The 26,795-nt window shown below is 40.5% G+C and overlaps 2 protein-coding genes across 9 annotated transcripts; one reads left to right on the forward strand and one right to left on the reverse strand.

Moving 5' to 3' along the window:
• Positions 1 to 10,988, forward strand: PYROXD1 (pyridine nucleotide-disulphide oxidoreductase domain 1). The gene is made up of 12 exons (XM_041484493.1): positions 1 to 235; positions 1,469 to 1,549; positions 2,919 to 3,038; positions 4,170 to 4,298; positions 5,098 to 5,171; positions 5,778 to 5,938; positions 6,549 to 6,649; positions 7,488 to 7,617; positions 8,460 to 8,572; positions 9,645 to 9,767; positions 9,991 to 10,128; positions 10,465 to 10,988. Exons 1-12 carry the CDS (start codon positions 155 to 157, stop codon positions 10,711 to 10,713), a joined length of 1,500 nt encoding a protein of 499 aa, XP_041340427.1. The 5' UTR covers positions 1 to 154; the 3' UTR covers positions 10,714 to 10,988.
• Positions 2,828 to 26,743, reverse strand: RECQL (RecQ like helicase). Of its 8 annotated transcripts, none has more exons than XR_005956561.1 (18): positions 26,369 to 26,721; positions 25,350 to 25,422; positions 24,073 to 24,270; positions 22,043 to 22,222; positions 21,417 to 21,523; positions 20,250 to 20,448; positions 18,671 to 18,837; positions 18,227 to 18,308; positions 17,041 to 17,189; positions 16,830 to 16,947; positions 16,056 to 16,194; positions 15,272 to 15,363; positions 14,767 to 14,986; positions 13,322 to 13,451; positions 12,856 to 13,103; positions 8,908 to 9,016; positions 7,543 to 7,584; positions 2,828 to 2,966 (listed from the first exon to the last, which is right to left on the reverse strand). XR_005956561.1 is itself a non-coding variant. In XM_041484487.1 (15 exons), exons 2-15 carry the CDS (start codon positions 25,363 to 25,365, stop codon positions 12,915 to 12,917), a joined length of 1,986 nt encoding a protein of 661 aa, XP_041340421.1. In that variant the 5' UTR covers positions 25,366 to 25,422; positions 26,713 to 26,743; the 3' UTR covers positions 12,775 to 12,914. The 8 variants fall into 8 exon arrangements, 6 of the variants coding, with proteins under 6 accessions (XP_041340421.1, XP_041340420.1, XP_041340425.1 ...); XR_005956560.1 differs by lacking the exon at positions 2,828 to 2,966 and adding an exon at positions 5,953 to 6,257; XM_041484487.1 differs by lacking the exons at positions 2,828 to 2,966; positions 7,543 to 7,584; positions 8,908 to 9,016 and having other exon boundaries at positions 12,775 to 13,103; positions 26,713 to 26,743.
• Between the last annotated feature and the right edge of the window lie 52 nt (positions 26,744 to 26,795).

Here is a 26,795-nt window from a genome sequence, read left to right on the forward strand (position 1 = left end):
CCGGGCACACACCGCGCACACACCGGGCACAGAAGCACCGAACGGGCGGGCAGAGGCCGCTCGGGGCGGCGCACACGGGCCGCTCCTGCCCGCGGATCGGAGGAAGTTGCGGCGCTCCCGCGCTCCGTAGGCGGAGCCGCGGCCGGGCCGGGCCATGGCGGGGCCGGGCGGCGCCGAGCGGGGCCGGTTCGCCGTGGTGGGCGGCGGCATCGCGGGGGTCACCTGCGCCGAGAAGGTACCGGGGCCGCGGCTCTCCCTCCTTTCCCCCGCTCGGCGCCCCCAGCCCCGGAGCCGCGGTGGGGCCGGCCCGGGGCTGCGGCCGGGAGCGCCGCGCTGCTGCACGCTCGTCTGCGCTGTAACTGCGCTAATATTCACATGTGTGCGCTACCTCCGTGCTCTGCCCTACACGCCCCTGATCCCCGTTTCTTAAAAATGATTTGTCCCCTTGGGGAAAAGCAAGCGCGGCCCCAGGGCAGCATGGTGTAACATAAGGATGTAGAAGTACGCCTCCAGAGGTGCAGAGTTTATAAGGTTATTTTGAAGCAGTTTATGAAACGCTTCGTAACAAGAGTTAGTTATGAATAACTAGAGAGCTGTCTCTCTGTGCCCTGGTCCGCAGGTCAGGGATTCAGGATCCCTGCTGGAATTATTCTAAGGCTGCTGTGATGTGCTCCTTTTTATTACTCTGCTGTTTTTATAGGCTCCATGTTTTAGATCTGTATATCTCATCCACCCCTCTGTGAGCCCAAGCTCTAAAAAGAAATCAGTCTGTGTCTTGGTCTCAGGGTTTTTGGTTTAAAACAGTAACTGGAGTTAACTTTGTACCCGTAGAATGAAATCACGTGGGTATTAGTTTGATGAGGACTATTTTGTCTCTTAGGGCTGCAGAGCAGCATGCAGACCGTGTTTTGGAGGCACGTGTTCTCTGGCGATGTCAGGCATCCCTTCCCCCCAGCAGCACCGCTTGTCTTGGTCTCTGTCACCTTGCTGAGCAGAGCACATTTAAAACGGGAGTTCTTCCCTTTGGCTTGGGCTTTTATAAGTCTTGCATTGCTTAATAGCACCCTGAAGATGATCAGTTTACTAAATAGGGTGTAAAATATCCAGGAGAAATCAGCATTTCCTCTGTGAAAATGAAACCTGTAAGGAATTAGTCACTGCTGTGCAGTAAAAATAAATAAATTTATCCAGCAACTGGGCGTGTCAGAAATCCCAGGATCACAGTCTGACCCATCAGATGGCCTTTGGAATATTGTGACAATAGTCCTTTACACTGTGGCTGCAGTTCTTGAAGGTATATTTATGTGTGATTGAAATAAACGTTGTGTCTCCAAATTCTCCTCAGTCCTTATCCTTCTGTTACCCTCAAGTAGTGTTTTCTCAATAAGGTTCTACAAAACCAATACTGCTTTTCACCATAGTTTTATTGTGTTCAAGTCTCTCACCATGGTTTCTGTTTCTTTACAAGCTGGCTGCAGAATTCCCATCAGAAGACATTTTTTTAGTGACAGCTTCCCCAGTTATAAAAGCTGTAACTAATTTCAAGCAGGTAAGAGAGACTTCATTTTTCTTACATTAAGACATGTTCAAAGTTTATTTGTGCAGATAATTTAGAACCCAGTGGTGAAGATGCTCATGACTTTGAGGTTGTTTTCATATTGTTGTGATTGCAGTGGTGTTAGTAAGATTGACAGGCTATTTGACAATGATCAGTAATTGTGAATATATTCACACCAAGGCAAAGGTTCAACCATGTACTTACACGACTGAAGTGTGTTCAGAGCTACTGAAGCTTTATTTCACTGCTTTATTAGTGAGTGACCACTTTGAAGCACTGGAATGGTGTCATAGTCTTGCTCATGTTTGAATTTGGAGCAGAAACAGCAAAAGAAGGGATAGGCTTCTGGGGAATTGCTTTGAGCTTTGTCTACTCCAGCAGCTGCTGATTCAGTGACATCTTTCCTGCTGGTTTGAAAAAGAAAATCAAATGCATGCATGAATTTGTGGCTAGTAGGGTGATGAAGCTGAGTCTGGGAGATCTCTGAGATTGATGGAGTAAGACCCAACTACAGAATGCTTTCTGTAAGTGCTGAGTGTCTAGCAAAGACACCTGCACAGTGCAGAGATGTCAAGTCTGTAATTCACATCAGTGGAAATTTACAGAGCTGAAGAATAAGGGAATAGCTAAGCACTATTGGAAGGCAGCAGCATCTAAGTTTTGGACATGAGCATTTTACTTTCTGAATTGCAAGCATGGTGTGGCTTCTTGTTCCTAGCTGTGTTCCAAACTCTGAATATTCAATAAAGTAACAGGCCTGGAGGTTTCCATGCAGCCACTCTCTTTTGGAAAAAAACACAAAATTGTCATCACTTACTTGAATGTTTTTGAAGTTCTGGCTTGCCCCTTTGGGGTTTGTATTTTGTGTGTGTTTGCTTTCTGTTTGATGTTGTCCATTTCCCCTGAGGTCTCTGAAATATCAGATGGTGGCTCTGGACGAGTTATTTTATCAAAGTTACAAAAAAGAGAAAAACCAGGATTTTAACATAACATAAATGAAAAATACATACATACATAACATAAGTGAAAAAAACAGTGTTAACAGCTCTGATAATAGATTTCTTTATGGAATAAAACATTGTAGCAGTTAGAGCAACTGCCAGGCTTCTCCATTTTTTGCTTAATCTCTATATTTAGTATTAACATGTAGTACTGTGACTCTTCAACCAGGAACAGGCATGAAAAGATTCTGTATTGAAAAAGAAACTTTCAGCACTTACATGATAACACATTTTCAGACAATATGGGCTTTATGTTGTGACATTTTACTATAAATGAACACAGCACCTTGTGTCAAAAGCTTTAGAAGAAGAGATGGATAAATGATCCATATTTTTGAATACTTCTCTTTCTCCTACAGGTCTCCAAAACACTTGAGGAATTTGATGTCGAAGAGCAACCAAGTTCCCTGTTAGAAAAACGATATCCCAATATCAGAGTTATACAGTCTGGAGTGAAACAGTTGAACAGTGATGAACATGTAAGCTCAGCTTTTCTTTTTTGTTTGGTTTTTTTTTTTCAAATTATGTATATAAAAATAATTTAAGAGGTAGCTGTATGTTTTGGGTGAGAAATTTTGATCAAGAACATTTTGGTTATTGAATGGAAAAGTTACCAGAATTACAAGAAAATATTTCCTAATTCTAATTTCACTTACTGCTTAACACTGGTTTTCAAGTAGAAATACATATAGAGGACAAAACAAATCTGGAAAGAACCAACATTTCCACCTTTTCTTCCTTCTGTTTAGCAGGAAATACGTTGCAAATATGAGCAGTGGACAGCATGTACACACCCTTGTTAGCTCTGTGTCAGCATGTTATTTTCACTTCAGCATGTATGAGGAACTCACATTCACATCCCACACTGGTTTTGCTCACTTTTAAGGTTTGGAGATGTAATTCCAGGTAGATTCTGCTAACATTCTGAATCCAGTGCTTTTCTTACATCATTACTAGGATAGTGTTTTAATACAGGTCTTGGTGGACACAAATAATTAATCTGTGTGGATTTAGAGGATCTTTTACCCAAAACCACTCTAAACTATGCAGCTTCTAGTTTGTAGAACAACAAATAATGTCACACAATGTTAAAATTTCAGATCTTCTTTCTCAGAATGATGTAGCTTGCTGAGTGCCTCCACTTTTTCTTCAGCAAAGAACAGATTTGCAGATTTCTAAGCTGTGTCCTATCCTGTGCCTGCTGAACTCAGAGCACAGCCAGTGCTGTTGAAATGTTTGACTGAGATTCTCAATTGCTGATGTCCAGCAGTGCACAGTTCTGTCCCTGGGCCTGAGGGACATTTGTCACATAGAAAACACTGAACTCTTTTGGCTCAGCCAGTGAGTACCAAGTGCCACCAAGTGGCTGATGTTGCTTTGAGTGCACTGTGTGCACTCCCCATTTTATTGGTCACATATTTGTGGTGAGTGTGGTGGGAATAAATGACACACAGTCATGAAGAGTATGGAGCCTTGTTCCTTAAGAAGCCCTTGCAGCTTATCTCATCTGCTAATTACTGTGACATTGAGGAAAGATGTCTCTTAGATGTCTTGATTTAGATGAATTCTCTTAGGTGGATTAATTTTTCTTTTCTCTTCATTGTTGACAGAAAATTTACACTGAAGATGGGAAAGAATACATATATGAAAAACTTTGCCTGTGTGCTGGAGCCAAACCAAAATTAATTGTGGAAGGGAACCCATATGTATTAGGAATCCGGGACACTGACAGTGCACAGGTAAATGTGTTTGGGACTTAAAAATGTGTAATATATTCCTGCAGCTGGTGCAAAATACCAGAATTATTGTGGAGGGAAATGGAGAAACAGAAAATAATGTTTGTTGTTATATATTCTTAAATAGGAACATTTTCAAAAGCAAAAAAACAGCCTTATAATGCCACTAAATTAATTAGCCACTATATTTGTTAAGTTTATAGATGGCTCATATGCATTATTTCTAACATGATAATATGGAATAAATGATATTTTTTCACTGTCCAGGCAGAATCCAATTGGAAAATATAAAGAAATTTCCCTGGGAAGGTGTATGTGGTACCAGGTACAAAGGGCTGCTTTGTGCAGTGGAAAGCTACTGAAGGAATGACTTTTTATTCTCTTGTAGTTCTACTGTAGCTTTTCCTCTTTGTACAGAGAAGAGGTAGAAATAGTCAAAGATGTGGAAAAGTTTTCACTTGAGAAATTACTTAATAGACTAAAAATGAAGCTTGGAAGGCAAAGGTGAAGTTTCACTGCTACAGGTCTTCAGAACTAGGAGTGCTCCATAACCTGGAACTGCCATTGACCAAATGAAACTGGACCTTGAGGAAAATAAAGGAGTTACATTTTCAAAGAATCTGAAGTGACACTGAAATTGTTGTTTGTTACAACAACAGCTTCTGTTACAGGTCTCAGCCTAGCCAGATGTGTATCAGTAGTTGAGAAAATCAAGACTAAGAGCAAGAAAATACTGGAAAGGATATAGTTGATCAGTGTGAGGGAACATGCTCTAATTGACATTTTTCCTTTCTTAATGCAGGCTTTCCAGAAGAATTTGGCTCAAGCTGAGAGAATAGTGGTGGTAGGAAATGGTGGGATTGCCCTTGAATTAGTGTAAGTGAACAAAAAAATACATAAATAAAATCTTTACCAATGCAATGCTAAATCTAGTGTACATGAGTTTGGGAGAGGGTTGGCTTATACAATTTTATCTCTTAGAGCGTTTAAAAGCAAAACTGATTACAGGAGTTTTTTTTTTGCAACTGAATGGTTTCTACTGATACATAAAACTAGGAAAGCTCCAGAAGAAGCTTTGACACATAGATATCAAGAATATACAGTTCATGTTCCATATAGTGCAAGCAAGATCCAAATGCTTGTTTTTAACAGTGGGAGTCTGGCAGAAATGCACTTCTTTTTCATTACAGGGAGCAGGAAATACTAATTATTAGTATTATAAATTGGATCTGCCCCCTATCCCAGTTCAATCAGGGTTGTGTTGGTGAGAAAGTATGACTTGTCAACTTGAAGAGATATTTTTTAATGGCTTCCTTATGTAAATATTTAGAAGTGGATTTGACAGGTTGGAAAGTCTTGGATCCAGTTTTGGATCCCCTGGTTCTGGCTTCTGGAAGGAAAGTTGACACACTTCTGCTTGTGCTGCTAACAGTCAGATCCTTGTTGGATCTGTCACTTTATCCCTTGTTTCAATGCCCACAGGTATGAAATTCAAGGCTGTGAAGTAATCTGGGCTATCAAAGACAAAGCCATTGGGAACACTTTCTTTGATGCAGGAGCAGCTGAATTCCTCCTTCCAAAGCTCACTGCTGAAGGCCAGGAGACTCCCATCGAGTGTAAAAGAACAAAGTACACAGTGGAAGGTATGGGCTTTAGCTTCCTGACACTGCAGCAGCAGCATGTCATGTTAAAGACAGTCTTAAAATCTCAATTTAGCAGCTTGGAATAAGGCTTACTGTTATCATTAAAGACATTTCCTTCTTCAAAAACTGAGAGTAAAAACACAACATAAAAACCTATCCCAAATTTATGTAGACAGAATGTAATACAGTTTCTTGTGAGCTGTAAAAAGTGCTTACCTTTGTGCCAAATTAATATTAATTGCCTGTATTCCTTCTGCTGAAGAACTTGTTCTATTTTTTGTAATGTTTTGATGTGAACTCACCATTACATAGGGAGGAGCTGTCATGTAGTAAGATATTGGAGGAGCAGATGAAACCACACAGATTATTACAGGTGGAGTGAAAGTGCAGTCTCAGAAACAACAATTAACTAGGAGTGCATGAACATCACACAAACACACATAGGACCAAAGTCATAACAAAAGAAGAGCATGGTTCTAGACATCAGGCAGGAAGCATAAGGATATTACCCTAGATGGTATTTTTCTGTTAATTGAGACACCTTCTTCTGAATTCTGAGGACAAGGAAGGATGCACACTAAATCTGATACACTCCATGTCTTTGCTCCAGGAAGTGAGGAGAAGGGAAGACCTGCAGGAGCATCTGACAGGCTGGGCAGTGCCTTGGGCCCTGACTGGCACGAGGGCTTACACCTTAAAGGGACTAAGGAGGTATGGGCATAACCTTGCTGCCATATTTATTTGGGTCTTGTGGGCATGAGAACTGGGAAGAGTTCCATCTCTGCAATAAAGCAAAAAATCCTCACATTTAATTTTGTTTTCATTTATGAATTCCTGAGCTGTTAGGTGGTTGCATCTGTTTTGCATTTAAAAAATGACCTGTCAAGGGTGATCAGTCATAAACCAGCTAAAGGATGTTCAGGATATTTAGCAGATTAATCAGTGGTGGTTTGGCTGTTGAAGGCTGTGGAACTGTATTTGTGGAGAATAAAACAAGGCCCAAATTCACAAAACAATTTAGAGAAACAGGCAGCTTTCCAACTTCTGGCTGGAGCTCAGAATATGGTTGAAATGTGGGTTGATGGTACAGAGTATTTTTTCTTTTTACAGTGTTTAGAACATAAACTTATTATTGTTACCAAAATTTAATTCATGATAGAAAAGCAAAGGATTTGCAGTCCTGAAAGACAGAAAAGATGAGTTTACTTTCTGTTCTGGTAAGGTTTAAGATCTGATAAGGTTTCTGATAAGGTTTTAGGTCTCTTCCTGTAAGTTTAGGGAAACCTGTGTTTTCTGGCGTGCCAGAAAAATCTAATTGTTATGAACTTTCAAGGAACATGAGATAGCTGCTGAAAAAGCAGGTAAATTGCCATTGGCTGTGGTTAGATCTGTGCCAAAAAGAGGACTGTAGGAATCCAGTTAATGGGCTGGGATATATGGTGGGGGGGTTTCCACTTTAGTAATATCAATTGAGGTGAAGATATCCTTGCTATTATCAATCTTGTGATCACTAATCATTATGTTTATAATTCTGTCCATTTTTCTTTAGTTTTCTCATAAAGTACACATTGAAATACTGTGTGAAGTAAAGAAAATATACTTACAGCAAGAATTTATCCAACTGCAGCTGACTTCCTTGACTTTTCCTAAAGGAGAGAAAAATGTGGAAGCAGATGAGGGTGAGTGCCAGTGCTGATAAGATCTCGAAGATAAATCTGTGCTGGAGCATGTTTGATCTTGTTTGCTGGTTTAAAACAAATACAGTTTTGAAAAAGAAATTTTTTTTCTCTATAATTTGAGGTGTAGGAGTTTACAGTAATCAAATTTATGGGCTGCAATTAAATTACAAAATCTTTTGGGTCAGACACTTTTTTCCATAAAGTAACCAAAATCTTGTATGCAGAATATTCCATCCTAACACAATCCTCTAATATTTTAATAATGAAGTTAAAATAGGAGAAAAAAAACCACCAACATTTTGTATCAAAACTGAAGTAAACCTCCCAAGTAGAGGAAAATATCCATTTTTAAAAATTAATAATTATGCCTATAATTTCCACCTAATTAAAATAATTTTTAAAATATTATTTTAGTAATCAGTTACTTTCAGCAAAAGTTGAATCTGTGCCGTTCTTTTTGCTTGTGATGCACTTCTGTGCATCTTTAAATTTCTACATAAAAATATCTGGCAATTGCATACTTGAGAGAACACCCCACAGGACACAGTATTTACCCCCCTACAAATGAGAGCTTTAATTTAGGAAATTTCTGAAGAAAGGTATTAGTAGGATTTGGAGCTGAGATCCAAAATCGTTTTTTTTCTCTAGTTCTAAGCAATGGTAAGAAGAGTTATAGGTAATCTCTGATAACTTTTTCCTTTTTAATTTTAACCTTTCTTTACCTATTCAGTTACCTCAAAGGTTTTGTGGTTTTTTTTTCTTTCATATCTTACCATAAGATATAATTAATAAAATAACTTCTGTTGGTTACATTCTTGGGGCAAAATTTTCTCCTTTTTCAGTGCTCTGGCCTGTATATGTGGAATTAACTAATGGAAAAATTTATGGATGCAATTTCATTGTCAGTGCAACTGGAGTTGTGCCAAATGTTGAACCCTTTCTTGATGGCAATAATGTAAGTATACTGATTTCTTTTGGAGCTTTTCAAGTAAGGTTAAAGAAACCTTTTCAGCTGGTTTGTGCTTCTGTTCTGACATGAAACATGGATTGCTACAGATTTAAATACTGTGCACCATCTCAAAATAAGGCAGGGTATGTTGATAGTCAGATATCCAACAAGACACAAGTGTATTTGATTTGTGTCTTGGTTTGTTATGTTGTTCCCAGGTGTTTATATACAGTACATATGCAGTATTAAGCTTAACCAAATAGAGAAAATCATCTGTATAATTGGCTAAAGTGGCAAAAACATAGAATAATTTCTGTGTTAGTTCTGTACCATAGTCTTACCTTGCTAATCTTGACATTTGCTCCTGGAAAGGAAGCAATTATTTCCAGTACTTTCCATCTGGGACACTGAGCTGTCACAATGCTCATGTTCATTGAGGGAGGTCAGCACCTAAATGTGGATGGTGATTCTGGAGTTCATAACTGCCACGTGCATTTCCAACCTCTGGATCATTTTGTTTCTGTGTTCAGTGCCTGCTCAGCAACAACTCAAACATCCCTGGGTTATTAATTAACACTGATCACAAATCCAACAAATAGCACCATACAAGCTACTACTAAAAAATGATCCCAGACAAACCAGGAGGTTGTGGTATTTCAGGTTAAGTGGTGCCATCTGATTAGGAAGTAAAAGGCTGTGCTCTGGTTAGAGTAGGAAATGCTGAAAACATAGATCTGATGTTGAGCTGTGAGATATTTCCAGGCCATGCATTTTGCAGTGGTATTTTCTTACCTTGGCAAAACTACAAAGTGATCTCTTAAGACTGGGTGTCCCTGTAACACACAGTGTGATCTGGAATTTGGCAAGCCCTGTGACTTCCCTGCCTAGGTATCAGTAATAGTCCTTTAAAAACCTGTGCTGTGCTCTAGAAATAATAACAGTAATGCTTTGTACCTTCCATGGAGCTCTTGCCACTCAGGATAGTCTCACAGTAAATAAAGGAACAGCTGATTGCTTAGGGTGGAGGGAGCTGGGTGCCTTGATGCCTTGTCTCACTGCTGATGTGTGAACCCTGCAGTTTGCTGTGGGTGAGGACGGAGGACTGAAGGTAGACAAGCACATGCACACGTCGCTGCCAGATGTGTTTGCAGCTGGAGATATCTGCACAGCAGCGTGGGAGCCCAGCCCCGTGTGGCACCAGGTACGTCCTGGCACGTGTGACCCACAGGAGGCACCCACCAGTGCTCACACCGAGGAGGGAAAGGTTAACTGTGGGTAATCCTGGGGGTTGGTGGCTGGAAACCCAGCTGGGCAGCCCTTCTGAGTATTAACAACACCAAGTGTGCACTGAGGACTCGGTGCAGCGAGCGCTCATGGCACAGTGATGGTCTGCTGACTTCACTCTTGCCAATTCTCTCTTCCAGATGAGGCTGTGGACCCAAGCTCGGCAGATGGGATGGTATGCAGCAAAGTGCATGGCAGCAGATGCTTTAGGGGAATCTATTGAGATGGATTTCAGCTTTGAACTATTTGCTCACATTACAAAATTTTTCAACTACAAGGTCAGTACAGTCTGATAGTTGTAAATCACTGAGTAACACATACTGCTTGCTTATATTCACTTGGTGACAGTGAGCAGATGCTTTGAGGAAACAGGTTTCTTTATATAGCAATTAATCCTAGCCTAGACTTTCTCAGTTTGTACTAATGTGTATGATATTTCAAGGGGAAGATTTTTGAGTCCATTGTGTGTTTGCAAGCCAATGATGGGGGGAGGGACCCTGGGAACAAATATTTCTCTGTTTGCATCATTTTTAAAGCCGAGAACTGTTAGCAGCAGAAATGCTAAAAGCCACTGCAGTGTTGTTATGAGAGCTTTTCCCTTTTCCTTCTGCTAGGTGGTGGTTTTGGGGAAGTACAACGCTCAGGGCCTGGGCTCAGACCACGAGCTGATGCTGAGGTGTACCAAGGGACACGAGTACGTCAAAGTGGTGATGCAGCACGGCCGGATGATGGGAGCTGTGCTCATCGGTGAAACGGACTTGGAAGAAACCTTTGAAAACTTGATTTTAAATCAAATGGATCTTTCAGCCTATGGTGAAGATCTCCTAAATCCAGATATTGACATAGAAGATTATTTTGATTGAACAACACCCCAGTCCCATTTTGTATGAAGCTTCGATAGCAAGTCATACATCTTAGAAAACTGTTTTCTCAAGATTGGGGATAAATACAATCCTCTATTAAGGCTTTGGGTTAATCTTGCCAAAATACTGGCTGGTTACTGCCACAGGTACCAGCTAATGGTGCAATCTCTGTTGAGCTGGCTCAGATGAATAGAGAACCGTTTTAGAGCACAGGGTGCTCAGAGCTCTTGCTGCCTGGAATGTAGGTTGCAAATACATGGCCTTACTCCATTTTTTTTTTTGAACAACACCCCGGTCCCATTTTGTATGAAGCTTTGATAGCAAGTTATACATCTTAGAAAACTGTTTTCTCAGGATGGGGGATAAATGCAATCCTCTATTAAGGCATTGGGTTGATCTTGCCAAAATACTGACTGGTTACTGCCACAGGTACCAGCTAATGGTGCAATCTCTGTTGAGCTGGCTCAGATGAACAGTTTTAGGGCACAGGGTGCTCAGAGCTCTTGCTGCCTGGAATGTAGGTTGCAAATACATGGCCTTACTCCATTTTTTTTTCCATTTTTTCCTCCCCATAAGTTTAATTCTGAAATAAATGCATTTTCTACTCAGTTAAGTACAGAACACAAGGTTTGCACAATGAAAGCCAGGATGAGATGGCAGTTGAGAGCAGCTTTTGAACTGCTTGTCCCTTCAGCTGTCCAGGTGTTGGGGTAGAGCTGTGCTGTACTGGATAGTGCCAGCCCTGGACAGCAATTGTTTCATCCTGGCTTTGATTTTCTTCTACAGTTGCTGCCTGAGAGTTGCTATTTATTTTGGGTCAAATTGGGAACCATTTATTGTACTCAATACAAAGCTGGCAGTACATACTGAGACTTGTCCCAGACAAATCACCTAATGGTTTTTAGGAGAATGACTGTTTTTAACTAAATTTTCAATTTTTGGCAAAGGTCTCAGCTAAAGGATGGGTTAAAGACTATAGGCTTTAGTCACTGTCACAGTTTTACCAGAAAAATAAAGATGAAGAGCATGTTCTTAATGGTATGAGTTTTATATTTGTTATACATGTACGTGTAAGGGAGAAGAACCATAATGCAACCACCCAGAACTTGCATTTATTAATGAAACTGAACATGCCTTTCTGATCTTTGGCTGCTAAGATGTTAAAAGTAAGAAAACAAAACTGAATCTAGCAGTCAGCACATGTGCCTGAGAATGCTTGCAGGCAGCAGTAGCTGTTGAGTGTTTCCTAGGCTGGCAGGTTGTCTTGTTTGTAAACTTAAATTGAGGTACTTCTGCCAAGCACAGAAGTCATAAATTTCTATTTGAATAACAACCTAGAGAAGTCCAATTTTAAGAGCAACAGACATATTTCAAAGGAATAAATACACATAATATTTCACTCAGAAATACATACAATATTTCACTCCAACATGCCACAGTGGGGGTAGGGACAGTGCCCACGTGGGCTGAAACAACCAGCCCTGGCACAGCAGCAGCTCTGAGCCAGCCAGGGCTCCAGGGGAAGGATCTTGGAGCATCCCAGCCTCCAGATGTCTGCTGTCACTGCCTGGGGCTGGTGACAGCAGCTGCCCTGGGGGGGCAGTGCCCTGGCTGCAGGTGAAGAGGAAAACCACCTGCACAGCAGGCAGAAGGAACAGAGGGTCACAGGGTCTTTGTGCAGAGCTAAGGACCACCAAGTCCTGTGCTGCAAAGGAGAGAAATCTCTAGGACTCTCAGTGGAGCAGTGGGTGGAGACTCCCACAGGAAGGAAGTCTGGAAACCTCTGCACCTTTGGCAGTCCTTTCCAGACTGCAAGAACCCACCACAGTGTTACTGTATTCTACACTTCCAAAAGAGGTAAAAAGGCAACATGGTCATTATATAGCTTTTGTAATCATTGCTGTAACTCAAGATTGGCACCAATTATTTTGATATGAAACACTTTTTCCTCCTCTATTAGCCTTCGTGATTTGACAGTTTAAGGTATTTGTTCCCTGTTCAGTGTTTATTAAATAAAAACACCATTACTAAAGCACAAACTGAACTTACACACTGTCGATTTGACAGTTTTTTAAGGTATTTGTTCCCTGTTCAGTGTTTATTAAATAAAAACACCATTACTAAAGCACAAACTGAACTTACACACTGCATTGTCCATGGAGCAGCAACCATGATTAGATCCTAAATTTAGTCTTTGACACTCAGTCAATTAGTACTGGTTGGTCATCTGCACCTGCCTGAAGCTTAGGCTTCTTTGCTTTTAAGTTAGGACCACAGCTGGGCCGTTTATGTTCCTGTGATTTCTTCACCACTGAATCTTGGACAGTCTTTGTTCCAGTCTGGGCATTTTCTCTGCTTCCTTTTGAATTTGAAGATTGAGATGGTTTGACCTGTAAGATTTAAGAAGAGTTCAATTAAAATTCTAACATTGTTTTCCTCCTTTTCCCATGTTCCCACACAAGAGAGAAGATATTTATGAGGTTGACTGCATTATTAAAAAACATGAGCATATTACGAACATTTGGTATCTTTGAGCAGATACCAAATCATTAAATTAAGCTTTAATGGAGAAGATACCTATATGGCAAATCAGAACAGATGTAAATACCTTGAAAACACTTTTGCTGTTTGTTATCCCTTCTATGGTGATGACATGTCCCTCGTTTTTCAGCAGCCGGGCTTTGGGTCCCACCTTCAGGTAGGATATTGTAGCAAAGGCTGTGAAGCTGAAATCCTCCCTGCATGAATGAAATCACTGTTACAAGGGAAGGCTGGAGACAGGCCAGAATATGCAGGGGGGAAAAAATCATAGCATCAAAGTTAAAGACCTCCAAGATTATCAAGTCCAACCATTAACCCAGCACTGCCACTAAACCATGTCCTCAGGTGCCACATCTGCATGTTGTGTGAACAGTCCCAGGAATGGTGACTCCACCACTTCCCTGCCTCCATCCCAACAACTCTTTCCATAAGGACAGGGACACATGAACCCTTCTGATGGATGTTCCAGAGAGCAGCTTCATTCTGCTTTATTTATTCAAGTAGACAGTCAGGTGACTTAGAGCTACTCCGATCAACACTTAACATAATTCAGTTTGTGGACCTTGACACACACAAAAACACTCAGATGCACACTTGTCAATCTCTTGAAACACATGGAAGAAAATGATATATATCAAAAAAGATGTAAAAGTCATCTGCTCACCCTCTTAATAAAAAGCTATACAGAGAGATGCAAAGAAAAATTAAGTTAAAGGGATTAGATATTTATAGATATTCTTGAACTTAAAAATTATATGAGAAGACAAAACACATAGCACACAGACAGGTTACAGAGGCAGCACTGTTGTTAGTTTCACTATGCTTTCTTAAAATTCCTGAGTACCACTTTCCACATGAGCCAGTCTTTCCTGACTTAGACATTGTGTGGGCAACCCCATTTGCTATATCAAAAATGATATAGATCAAAAAAGATCTGCTCACCCTCTTAATAAAAAGCTATACAGAGAGATGCAAAGAAAAATTAAGTTAAAGGGATTAGATATTTATAGATATTCTTGAACTTAAAAATTATATGAGAAGACAAAACACATAGCACACAGACAGGTTACAGAGGCAGCACTGTTGTTAGTTTCACTATGCTTTCTTAAAATTCCTGAGTACCACTTTCCACATGAGCCAGTCTTTCCTGACTTAGACATTGTGTGGGCAACCCCATTTGCTCTCCTTATCAATGGAATGTGAATGAGATCTGAATAACTGCAGACTTCTCCAAAATGAATCCTGCTGCAGATTTAAACATTCTACCTGAATACAGAAGACCCCAGCTTTTTAAAATTGCACAAGATGCAGCATCTCAACTGTTTCTCCCACTTTTGAAATGTAAATATAACAATACTTGAAGGGTTTTTAAGAATACATTTAATGCATCTAAAATGAAAACAAGACTACAGAATGTATCCATTAATGTTACACAGAAGTAACAAGAGAGCAAGGAAAAACGACTACTAAGTGTTAAAAAACCAAAACAAAGAAAACAAAATAGTTACATACTTCAGATACTGCTGCAGCAGTAAATGGGCAACAATTCTCTCCAGCTCCTCTCGAGGGTGCTTGGGTGGAGTAACTTCAGGCACCCTGAACTTGGACACACCTTTCCCAGACCAGGCATCGATTAATTTCAGTGGGGTGAGTTTCTCACTCATGCTGTCAGCTTGCTCAAGGATCTTTATCAGATCCCTGCAGTATCCTGTAACATCCATCTTCTCACATGCTGCAAGTGAAGGAACATTTAAATAGAAAGCTCTTTGTAGTTATATATGTAGTTTTATGTAGCTATAAATACATATCTTTGTGCTATACAATAGCAAGGCTTCTTTTGTTTTGCTTTGAAACTAACTTGGCAACAGTAGGCCACCAAAAATTGATATTCATAACAAAATCTGCACCTTGAAAACAGTCAGTAATACAAGCACAGGTCCCAAAATTTGCTCACAGTTTTTCTACACCAGGTATTTCTTTAAATCAACTTTTCCCATGTTCCCTGTCCCTTACCTACCATTCTCTCTACAGCAGTTATCACACATTCTGTTGCAGTTTGCAGAATCCCACACTTCATCAAAGTGGTGGGCTATGAGCACCCGGCGACACCTGAAGAGCAGAGAGCAGAGGGGGGCTTTAGATCCCAGGTGAGTATGTCACACCTGCCATATACAACATGAAAATGGCAAAAAAGGTCCTAGGGACAGCTCAGATGTCAAAGCAAGCACAAAGAATTATCAGAGGAAAAAAACCAGAGAACAAATACAGCAACACCAGCATTCCCTATCAGCTATGCCAATACTGGTGTAGAACAGTTTGGTTGAAGCAGAAGAGTATAATCTGCAGTTTCAAGAGAATGAAAAATGCTTAGAATATGAATTCCTTGTTACACTGAGGTCACAAAAGGCTTTACTGGATTGCACCAGTTGTCCACAACACAGATACACATTTTCCATGAAGTATTCCAAATATCACAGTGAAGCAGCAAATACACCTGGATTCCTATGTGGCCATTAAAGACTGTAGCTTGGAGCCAAAACCACAGAACTCCAGTATTTCCTCTGACTGGGACTTGAAATCCAAACTGTTTGTTGACAGATACTTCATCTCAACACAACCACTTCCAAAGGTGTATCCTGAAGCTGGCAAGCTTGCTGCTGTTTTTGTGGGTGGTTTTGTTTGGTGATGGGTTCATTTTGGTTTTGTTTGTTTTGGTTTTTTTTTCCTAACACCCCCTACAAACCCCCCCAAAAATTAGCCCATTTAAAAACTAAGCAACCAAGCCACCACAGTTAACTTACTTGCTCATATTTTGGCAGTAAGATACCATATCATACAGCTTCTCTTGGCCAACATTTTCCATCACCACCATTGAGCTGATTCTGAATATATCTCCAAATCCATAATACAAAATGCAGTCAGCTTTTTGGTCATCTCTACCTGCAATGCATTAAAATGAACAGATAATTACAGTCTCAACCCATTGCCCCTCAAATTCCTTGACAAGCTTTTCTCCACATACACTCAAATCTGCCTTTGAGAAAGTAATGAGATGAACAAAACCAAAAAAACCCCAAACACTGCAAAACGTTTTTGGGGGTAGAGTTTGGCCCTAACAGGTATTTAGTGCTGCTTAACATTGATCAATCCCTAAAATTCCCTGCTCCAGACTCCCCATCCCACTTGTATTTCTGAAATTCATAGTGATTAAACATCATATAGAGGCAATCTGAGCAAATCACACATCCCAGGTGCTATACAATATTAAAAAATTAAAATTGTATATCAAATCTGCATCATGTTATTCTGGTAAGCCACAGATTTCATAGAAAATCAAGTATCTAAAAAAATGCTGAGTGGAGGTGTAGATACCCAGTTATTTGTTACACTGCAGCAGAGGCCTGGTCATGAATGCAGTTTATATTTAAAGCCTCTTTACAGAGGCAAGTTTCATTACACCCTTTGAAAACTGTCTCAAAGGCAAGAGACTGCACAAATGCCAGGGAAATTGAAGGACAGGTTTCTGGTGTAATGGATGTAAATGGCAATTTAGCAAAAGCCACTCCCTGCAATACCTGCACGTCCACTCTCTTGGTAGTAGTTTTCCATGGACTTGCTCATAGAGTGATGAATTACAAACCTCACATCAGGTTTATCAATTCCCATGCCAAAAGCAACAGTTGCCACTACAACCTGTGAAAAAGAAAAAGATTAAGGAATCATCAAGATACCAAACCACAATTTGTTTACATAAGACATTAAGTCCATGTAAAGTATTTACTTAACCTGGATTTGATTTGTTGCCCATCCTTTATGAACTTTGGTTTTATATTTAGCATCCATGTTTGCATGGTAAGTCCCTGCCTTGATTCCCAGTTTCTGCAAACTCACAGTAACTTGCTCAGAATCCTTCTGAGAAAAGCAGTAAACAATTCCTGCACAAAAGTGAAAGAATCCTCATTGTAATGCCTTAAAAAGGCCAAACAATCCCCAATACTTAAAAACAATTGTCAAAGTTTTATTAGCTTATGAAATAAATAACTAAAAAGCATTATACAGTCTTTGTGCCTCTTTAGTCCACAGTATTGGTATTTATGAAGGAAAACTCAGTTATCAGGTTGGACCTGAAGGCTAAAGAGGAAATACAGGTGCCAATCCATAGAACCATGGAAGCATTCTGTTAGTGTTCAAGGAGGACAGTGCTTAGTAAAGCTTTTTAAAGGGGTGCTATGCCTTATGACATCTATGGCATCTCAGCTGAGGTTTCAGTTAAATCTGCCTTTTGTCATTAGTCAGGCTGGGCTAAGCCAGGGATTACACACAAAGCCATGTGATTGTTGATCATCTTAGCACAGTTTGTGCTCAGGGAGCTGCTCCTCACAGCCACAGAGCTCCAAGCAGAGACAGGGACAGGCTGCTGCTCTGGAACCTGGGTTCTGCGGCCTTGGCAAGATGTCTCTCCTCTTTACCTCCACTGCAGAATTTATTGATTACACAAGTCCAACTTCTACAGTTCTGCTTTTATCTGCAATTCACCCCATAACACCCATTCTGGGCACTGAGTAACAGATGACTCTTCTGATCAAATATGAAAACCATGTTAAAGATAGCACGTATCCTGACACATGGATAGTAAACAATGTGTGATTTAAGAACATAGAGCCCTGCTTTTACCATCTTACACCTTCCTATTATTACCTATGTAAACATTGTTCTATAGACATCAACATTCCAGCTCAATACTTCAGAAGATAAAAGTAAACTGTAAAGACATTTAAACAGTAATGGATGAAGAGAGAAATTATTCAAGGTATGGATCTTACTAAATTCCATTTATTCTAATGCTGGATGTTTAATGTATAATGAAGGCAGAATTTCTCAACATGCTTCAAGATGATTTGAAAACATCCCAATATCCTTGCAGTAATGAAGGTTATGGAAGACAACATGTGTCTTTTGTGACACGTTTTACCTGACAGTCCTTTGTATCTTCCATTAATTGTCTTAACTATGTCCTCAATGAAATCTTCGTTATTTGAAGGCTTATGCCGAACCTCAAAAATATATTAAGCACATGTCAGAGTTCAAGTGGGCAAACAGTCTGCCAAACATCCTTATTTTACTTTTCTCAGTATAATAATCACAACTATTTCACCATTTAAAAAGAAATACTATATTCTTTTTATGAACAGTCAGATTACAACTCAAAAGTCCATTGAAAAATAAACCCCAAAACAAACTGGCAAGCTTTCCCCACCAAGAACAATAAACAAACCTGTGGCCAAAGTGAAAATACAGCACAATAGAATAATTCATAAGACATATTTTCCAACAGGTTGAGGCAGTCTGAGCCTGCTGCCTGCCCCTCTCCCTGCAGGAGACAGCACAACAGCACAAACCAGGTAACAAGACCTACCTCATAGTAAAGGTTGGGCCTGTTGAAGGAAGCAGTAAAGGTAATGCACTTCTGAACATGCAAAATGTTCTGAGCATCCTTTAAAACGTGATTGGTAGCTGTTGCTGTCAATCCAATCAAGGGAGCATTGGGAAACTGTCTTTTCAGGATACCAAGAGACTTGTAGTCTAAGCAAGAAAAGGGGAAAGAACAAGATTTCTCATACCACAAATGCAAACTTAAAAAAGGCATTCATGTAGATCATATTTAATGGGGTAATACTGCAATAAATGTTATCACTGCTTATCTACTACAGAACTAATTAATACATCCAAAACAAGTAACAAGCAGGCTGCACTTAGCAAAAGAGATGTATTCCAAGTGAGTTTTAAAGAATCAATCACAGAATCATTTGGGTTGGAAGACACCTCAAAGGCCATCTTGTTGCAACCCCCTGCCATGAGCAGGGACACCTTCCACTTTCCCAGGTTGCTCAGAGCCCCATCCAACCTGGCCTTGAACACATCCCAGGGATGAGGCATCCATAACTTCTCTGGGCAGCCTGTGCCAGTGCCTCACCACCCTCACAGCTCTTCCCAAAACCCAATCTAAACCTACCCTCAGTTTGAAGCCATTCCCCTGGGTCTGTCACTCCAAGCTCTTGTAAAAACTCCCTCCCCACTTTTCTTTCAGGCTTCCTCCAGGTACTGAAAGGCTGCAATTATCAGCCACAATTCAGAAGGCAAAAATGTATGGAAATAGAAATTCTTAAAAAATTAGAAAAATATGTGTAGCATTGCATTAACCAACATCCAGGTTATTTTGTAGGTCTGTTTTTACAAACAGCTTTTGAGTAAACAGAGCTTTTCTAATAAATAAGCAATGTAGAATTTGGATACACAGACCAGAGTGTAATAATAAAAAATTTTAAAGGCTTAGTACTGACAATCAAACTGCCTACAAACTGAAGAGCAGCCAGAGGTACACATCCAAATTCCACACTACCTGCTGAACCAGCCTGGCTCTTGGCTCAGGCACCACTTCCTAGCAAAACTGCTAAGAGTGATTTTACAGTTAATATTGCTTCAAATCAGGTTTTCTTTCAAAGACAAACAGCAACCAACAATATTCTACAATCTCCAAGACAGGACTTTCTTTCCCTATAAGTGAAGGGCATTTGTTTCCACTTGCTTTACAGATGCTTAAAATATATCTCATGAATTTAAAAAATGCTCTACCTCCTTCATCAGAAGTGCCAGGGAGTGGTGTACAGAATGACACTTCCATGTAGCAGATTAAGGGTAACTATTATCCATATTAAAGATGCCAAATGAAAGTTTTGATTTTATACAGCTCCAATTACAGTAAGCAGAATAAGTAATTTTTCAGAATACTGACAGCAAAATCTATGTTGAAATCATCATTTGCATTAACTTAGCTGCTGGATGATTTGTGAATTAAAGTTCTTGAGTTAACACAGGTATGTGTCAAGCATTAAAATTCACTTAACACATGAAGGAAGCAGCTGGCCTTATTCAGGCCTAACCCATGACTCACAGCTGCCTGAGCAGCCCTGCAAGGGGATTTCTGAGGAGCATACCAGGCCTGAAGTCGTGGCCCCACTGACTGCAGCAGTGCACCTCATCCACAGCGATGCGAGCCAGGCACCCGGCCTGGTAAGCCTTCTCCAGCTTGGACATGAACATTTTGCTCTTTGCAATCTTCTCTGGGGTCACATAAATGAGCTTCAGCTGGGAATTCCTCTTCAGCATTTCCGTGTGGACCCACTTCACGTGTTCCTGTTCAAAACAAAACCAGACAGCAGGGGTAACAAACTGGGACAACACACTGAGGCTGCTTAGTGCTAAGGCTCTTAAGAGGTGATTAGCAATTCATAAGGTGTAATTAACAGAGACTGATAAAGTGTTCCACGGTATTGACCACTATAAGCCATTGCACAAGATCACTATATATATTTATATATATATATATATATATATATATAAAAAATGGTCCTTTTAATACCTAGAAAATCCGTGCTGGAACTTTGAAGAAGCACATGTTGAATATGTGTCTTTGCTTCATCATATGGTATCAATATTTCCCCAATAAACTGTGATTACCAAACATCCCTGTGATACTGCAAGTGTAAAATAATTCCTTGCACACTACAGTGGTTTTATTACTGAGTTTGCAGAGTGCTCTGCATCAAAGCAGGCTTCAAGTCTGGCACATTGCATCAAGCCAATCAATCAAATCCAGTGTCATGTGCAAGTTAATGATCATAGCCTCCTGCTAGTCAGGAAAGTAACTGTAAAAAAGCAACTGTAGTATGAGACTGGGAAATGAGTTGGTTCTTGGCCTCTGGATCAAACAGCTCACCACCCTATAGTAAGAGATAAATAATAATTATATGTAAAAGCCTGCACTGCTCAGCATGGTAAAAGAAGACAAAAATCACTTCAAGTCTAGAAACTGAGTAAAAATCTACAACACTCATGAGCCAAAGGCACTTCACACCCTCTAAATAGTCCCAAGAGATCTATTTATTCCACAGATGGTGTTGGTTCCCGTGTGTTGTTGTCACTAAAACATGAACACAAGATATTTAACCCCCTTCCTCCTATCACAGCACCCTCCTGGCCAGATACTGTTGCTAGAACAGCATTAGCTGATAAATCTGTCTCATCCATTCAACATTCACAAGTAACTACACAGAGGGGAGACACCAGCACATTCACCACAAAACACAAGAACTTAAACACACCTTGCTGCTTGAGGCATTTAATAAAGCTGCAGAGATACCAAGCTGTTCCAAAACCATGAGCTGATCTTCCATGAGAGATATCAAAGGACATATCACCAGTGTGAAACCTGTAACAATCAATCATTGTGCAGTTCAGATGTCACAAATATCTCCTCTAATTCTTTATACTGATGCATCAGCCCTGCTCTGAAGAAACTGCCAAATGTAAGCTTAGGCTTCATACACAGCAGGGGATTCCCCTCCCAGACAGCTGACAAGTGAGTGCCAGATCACACAAGGATAATTCTTATTAAATATCCACAACAAACACCTCCTCTTAGGGTCTAGACCACAAACACAACTGAGCTCCAACAGAGGATGAAAATATACAAAACAAGCTGGATATCTGTGTCATGAGGTGCTGATTTGCCACAGAACTAAGCAGTGACAGGGAGTGGTAAATTTGGCCTCTGTAAATAAGTAAACTTCCAACGCAATTGGATGAGTTATTAAAAATACACCAACCAAACAAAACCAAATCAACCAAATAAAAACCACACCAAGCAATGTTCATTCTCCAAATAATTATAAAAGGGAGAAAATAAATCAAATTCTTTTTATGATGTCCTTTTTTTCCCCTTACATACCATCAGAACAGACAGCTGGTAACTGGTAACAAAGGCTCTTCCCACCACCTGTAGGCATGACAAGAAATATATCCTTCCCTGCCATTGCAGCATTTACTGTTTCAAGTTGCAGTGATCTAAACTTCTGGAGTTTAAATTTGCTCTGCAGTGCAGTTTTTATCTTCTCATACCATGGAAAATCTGTTAAGGGAAAAAACCAAGTCAACAAACACATTTCATAAGCAAATTAAAATATAAGAAGGAGGGGTAATTTACATATTGAATAACTGAATCTAGCAGTGACACAATTTTAGATCTGGGAAAGTGTTTCAGGATTCATAATGGCACAGAAAAAGCTCCACACAACCTGAGTCTGGATACACCATATTCTAGGGTGGACCTTTGAAAACTCAAATTGTAAACACAATTCACCTCCAGACCAAAACTCTCATTGCACATGGATGTGAACTAATGTGAAAAACTGAAAACAGATGAACTTCAGAGTGCTAATGAGCATGTTAACTCATTAGTCCAAAATAACTAGAAATTAGAATCCCACCCTGAAAATAAATAAAACCAGACACTGAGCCCTACAATAGTTACTCAAATGCTTCCCTCATACAAATACAGAAATTACAAATAGGATAAAGAAGGAGGGATACAATTTTTCCATATATTCCATCAATAATAAGCATTTATTAAAAAATAAAGAGGGGGAAAAGTTGTTTAATCTTCCCCAAAATCACCACCCCAACACGCTTATAATAGGCTTTTCTTTTCTTCAATAAAGACCTAAAGACTGCATTTTTAAAAGATGTAATGCTGTAAAAACTTAAATTATGCTTCCTGATGCATCTTTTTGGTACTATTAAAATTAAAATGCAGAAAAGCTGTGGGAGCTCCAGGTTACACCACGTGCAATGCACAAGAATTAATTTTGGGACTTGAGGTGACATTGCAGAGAAATTTACAAAGAGCACAGTTAAAATCCAAGGCTCTGTGAAACCAAGAAAAGCCTCTCACTGACTTCCATGAGCTTTGAACTGGCAACAAATTTAGCTGCTGCTCCTGTTTAATACACACACAGCATCTGACTGCAAAGACATTCATTTTCAAAGCACAGGAGGTGAGAATTAAGCATAAACCTACACAAACCAAATTATTTGTTCAATAGCATAATCTGCATTGATAAAGTATCAGCATTCTTACATATGCATAATACTCCTCAAATACTGATAAATATGGATTCAACTACAACATTAATTTCATTTCTTAAAACAAAAAAAAGCTTATATATACAATATAGGCATTTACAAATTGAAAGTTTAATTTAAAAGGAGAAAAAAATTCATAATATCTGAGTCAAATTTGGCAAGGCATAACATGGCCAAGAAGCAACAACGATTCAGGACTTCATTTAATGCCTAACTTGAAAGACAGCAGCCCTCCCACCACCACGAGGCACTTGCCACTTGCACTAATTCTACAATAATCATGTATTCTAGGTTATTTTTGGCACTCAGCATCTATCTGATTTGCATTAATTTGGTGAGACAGTGAGGCTACATGACCCATCACGAACACTACCAATGTCCTACCCACTCAAGCAAGAGGAAACACAAAAACCAACTCTAAGTGCAAAACTGTCATTATCAAATCCTGAGAAAATCCAGAGCAATTTGTTTTAGAACACAAACAAGGAGAAGTATTACAATATAAGCATTTAATATACAAGTATTGCAATCAAAATTTACTCTGGGATTGAAAGTGCAAATCAGATCAAATTGTGACTTTGCAGCAAGCAAAGAATCCAAGGAGTTATAACAGGCCATTCTGACAGAACAGATAATTCTGCCCAGAACAGCTCAAGATTAGTGTTTAGGAATGTCCAGTGAGACAAGTACAAACATTACCCCATTACCCTGGCACGTCAGCCAGCTGACTAAAATGAAATAGGACAATATCATTATGCAAACAAAACTCTAAGTGCATTTCCCCCTACTGGATTAATTCACCTTCCTGTTAAAATATTAGACTTTGACTCTGCAAACCTTTTTTGTTCCATTCCTCAGCTGAGGTTTCAGTGTCTTTACTTCCACCTGCCTCCAAGTCTCCTGAGGACTGTTTTATCAGATTCTTCACCCTCATCTTCTTTTGAAGGAGTTCCTGCTGCTTATCCACAAGCTCCTGGATCTGCATCTCCACTGCTTGCAGCTCATTCTCAATGGACACCAGCACCTCCTCTAGCACTGCAGGGAGAAGCAAAGAGAAGGCACAACTGAGACCACAGCCATGTGCTGATGCCACTTTTAATTGTATTAATTGTACTCCAGCCAATGATCAAGTTGCTCATAGAAAGCATTTATTTGCAAGTGAGAAGCAACATTAACCCCAGCAAGTTAAACTCCTCTGGGGCTGAAAACAGGGCCATTAACAACAAGCTGTGTTTCATGCACCAGGATCCCTCCTCCACAGAACAAGGGATGTGCTGAACAACAGGGTTTGGATGTAGAGGGAAAATGCGTTTACAAACACAAGCCAGCCTTCACATGTGGAAGAAATGAAGTGCTCCCCAAAAGCTTGGGTTACACAAGTGACTCTTTGGCAGGAGTTGTCTCTTTCCATCCCAACACACACGTGTGTGAATTGCAGATTGTGTTCTAGAATCCAATCCCTGGAGTTTAAAAGAATAATTAACACACACAGCTGCATGCCAAGCGTGTATCCCAGAGGCAGGTCACAAAAGCATCAGGAGGAATTACTGCCTCAGCCAGAAAACCCAAGAGATTTAGGCTCCTCCAGAGCAGATATGGTAATATGTAATGGTATATGGAAACAAAAACGTGTGATATGGACAAAATATCTTCATCTCAAATAGCACAAAATGGTGATAGGTGTCTTGCTAAATGCCCACTGCTACTCAGCAGAAAACAGTTAGAGTGTCTTAAAATATGAAGCACATTTTTTAAATATTGACAACCAAGTAATTTCCTTGACAAACTTGATTTTCATCATACAGTAGCTCGGGTTGGAAGGGACCTTAAAGCTCATCTCATTCCAACTCCCCTGCCACTGGAGCAGGGTGCTCAGAGCCCCATCCAACCACACCTTGAACACTTCCAGGGACAGGGAATTTTGGTTTAGTTTCACCTAAGAAATAAAAAGCTATCCAGTAAAAGACTTTTTTCCTTCAAATCTTAAGTATAATAGCACAGATCCCACAAACTCTTTTATGTATACATTAAACCATGTAAATAACATCAGGTGATTGTGTTTTGTTAGGTAAGAGACAGCTAAATGAATATATGGAATATTAATCATGGATTACCTGCAACAGCTGTCATCTCTGGAGATTAAAGAACGTTATCTTTAGGAGATCTTATTTAACCAAGCAACTGTCACTAAAAAGAAAATGAAATAAATACATTTTAAAATATATTTTATAAGTAAACCTTCTCAACTTAGAACAAATTTCCTGCAGGAGATTCTTCATTACCAGAGCTGTCAATGTAACAGTTTAAGTCCTGGCTAATTTAATTTGCTCACACAAAGAAGCCCCACTAGATGACAAATGCTTTTTCCCTTCTGCAAGATGGATAAACACAAACTCAATTCCCAAGGCCACAGCTCACCAGGCTTCTAGATGAATCCAGGTGAATGTTAACCAAGTCATTCATTTCCTGCAAGAGGAATGGCCTAAGGCAGACCAGTCACTCACCAAGTGCCCATTGCCAGGTTTGATCTCTTCAAAGATTATTTTACAGAAAAGTCTGGACACATTACATTGTGCCCCTTAGAAAGGCAGCCACCATAATAGAGCATCTGTTAGGAGGAAATGAAAACATGGCGTGGTTTAGAGAAGGGGATTGATTTTGAATAATCTTCAATAGAACTGAATTTTTTGGCTCATTATTTGAACAATGGTTTTTGTCACATTGTACCTTAGCAATACCAAACATAAGAAATTGATGTTTTCTGTTATTGCACTCTGAACTATTTATTACATGGATGGAAACAAAGTCCAATGGAAAATGAAAAGGAATAAATTCCGCATTACAATAAATACTGGGGGAAAAAATATCTCACTACCAGCTGATTCCACCATAACAAGGATCTTCCCCGCTCCTATAAATGGACGGGGAAATACATATTAAAAACGATGTGTGAATAAAACACTTCCACATCACCCAGGGCCAGACCCAGACACCTCTTAATCACCTCCGGGGGTGGCGACTCCACCACCTGCCGGGGCCACCTACTCCAATGTGGCAATATTTACAGGCATACAGTGCGAGCAGTATCCAAGTACAGTGCACACACACAGTGCAACATTCCCGGCGTTCTCACCCACACGCCAGCCGCGGGCACGGCGCTTGCCAGGCCTGAAGCACCCGCTCGGTGAGGCTGCGGGACGGGGCACGACAGACAGACGGACGGACGGACGGACGGGCAGGGAACGGCCCGCTCGGCGGGTGCAGGACGGATGAAGGGAGCAGGGCCGCCAGGGCAAGCGGGAGCAGCGTCTCGCAGCCGTGTCCTCCCGTGCGGCGGGCTCAGCCGCCAGCTCCCACAGCTGTCCCGAGAGCTAGTGCCGGCCGCGCTGCCGCATCCTTTACCCTTTATCCCGCACCTTTTATCCCTTTTTATCGCAGCTCCCCCTCCCCTCACGGCTCCCGCCCCGCAGCTCCCACCTGCGCCGCGCGCCGGGCCCCGCCCCTTCCGCCGCCCGCCCTCAGCCACTGGCGCGCGGGGCCCGGCGCGAGCGCCGCCCCTC

Source organism: Pyrgilauda ruficollis, unplaced genomic scaffold, assembly GCF_017590135.1.
Source record: "Pyrgilauda ruficollis isolate IOZ18807 unplaced genomic scaffold, ASM1759013v1 scaffold66, whole genome shotgun sequence".
Taxonomy (NCBI): domain Eukaryota; kingdom Metazoa; phylum Chordata; class Aves; order Passeriformes; family Passeridae; genus Pyrgilauda; species Pyrgilauda ruficollis.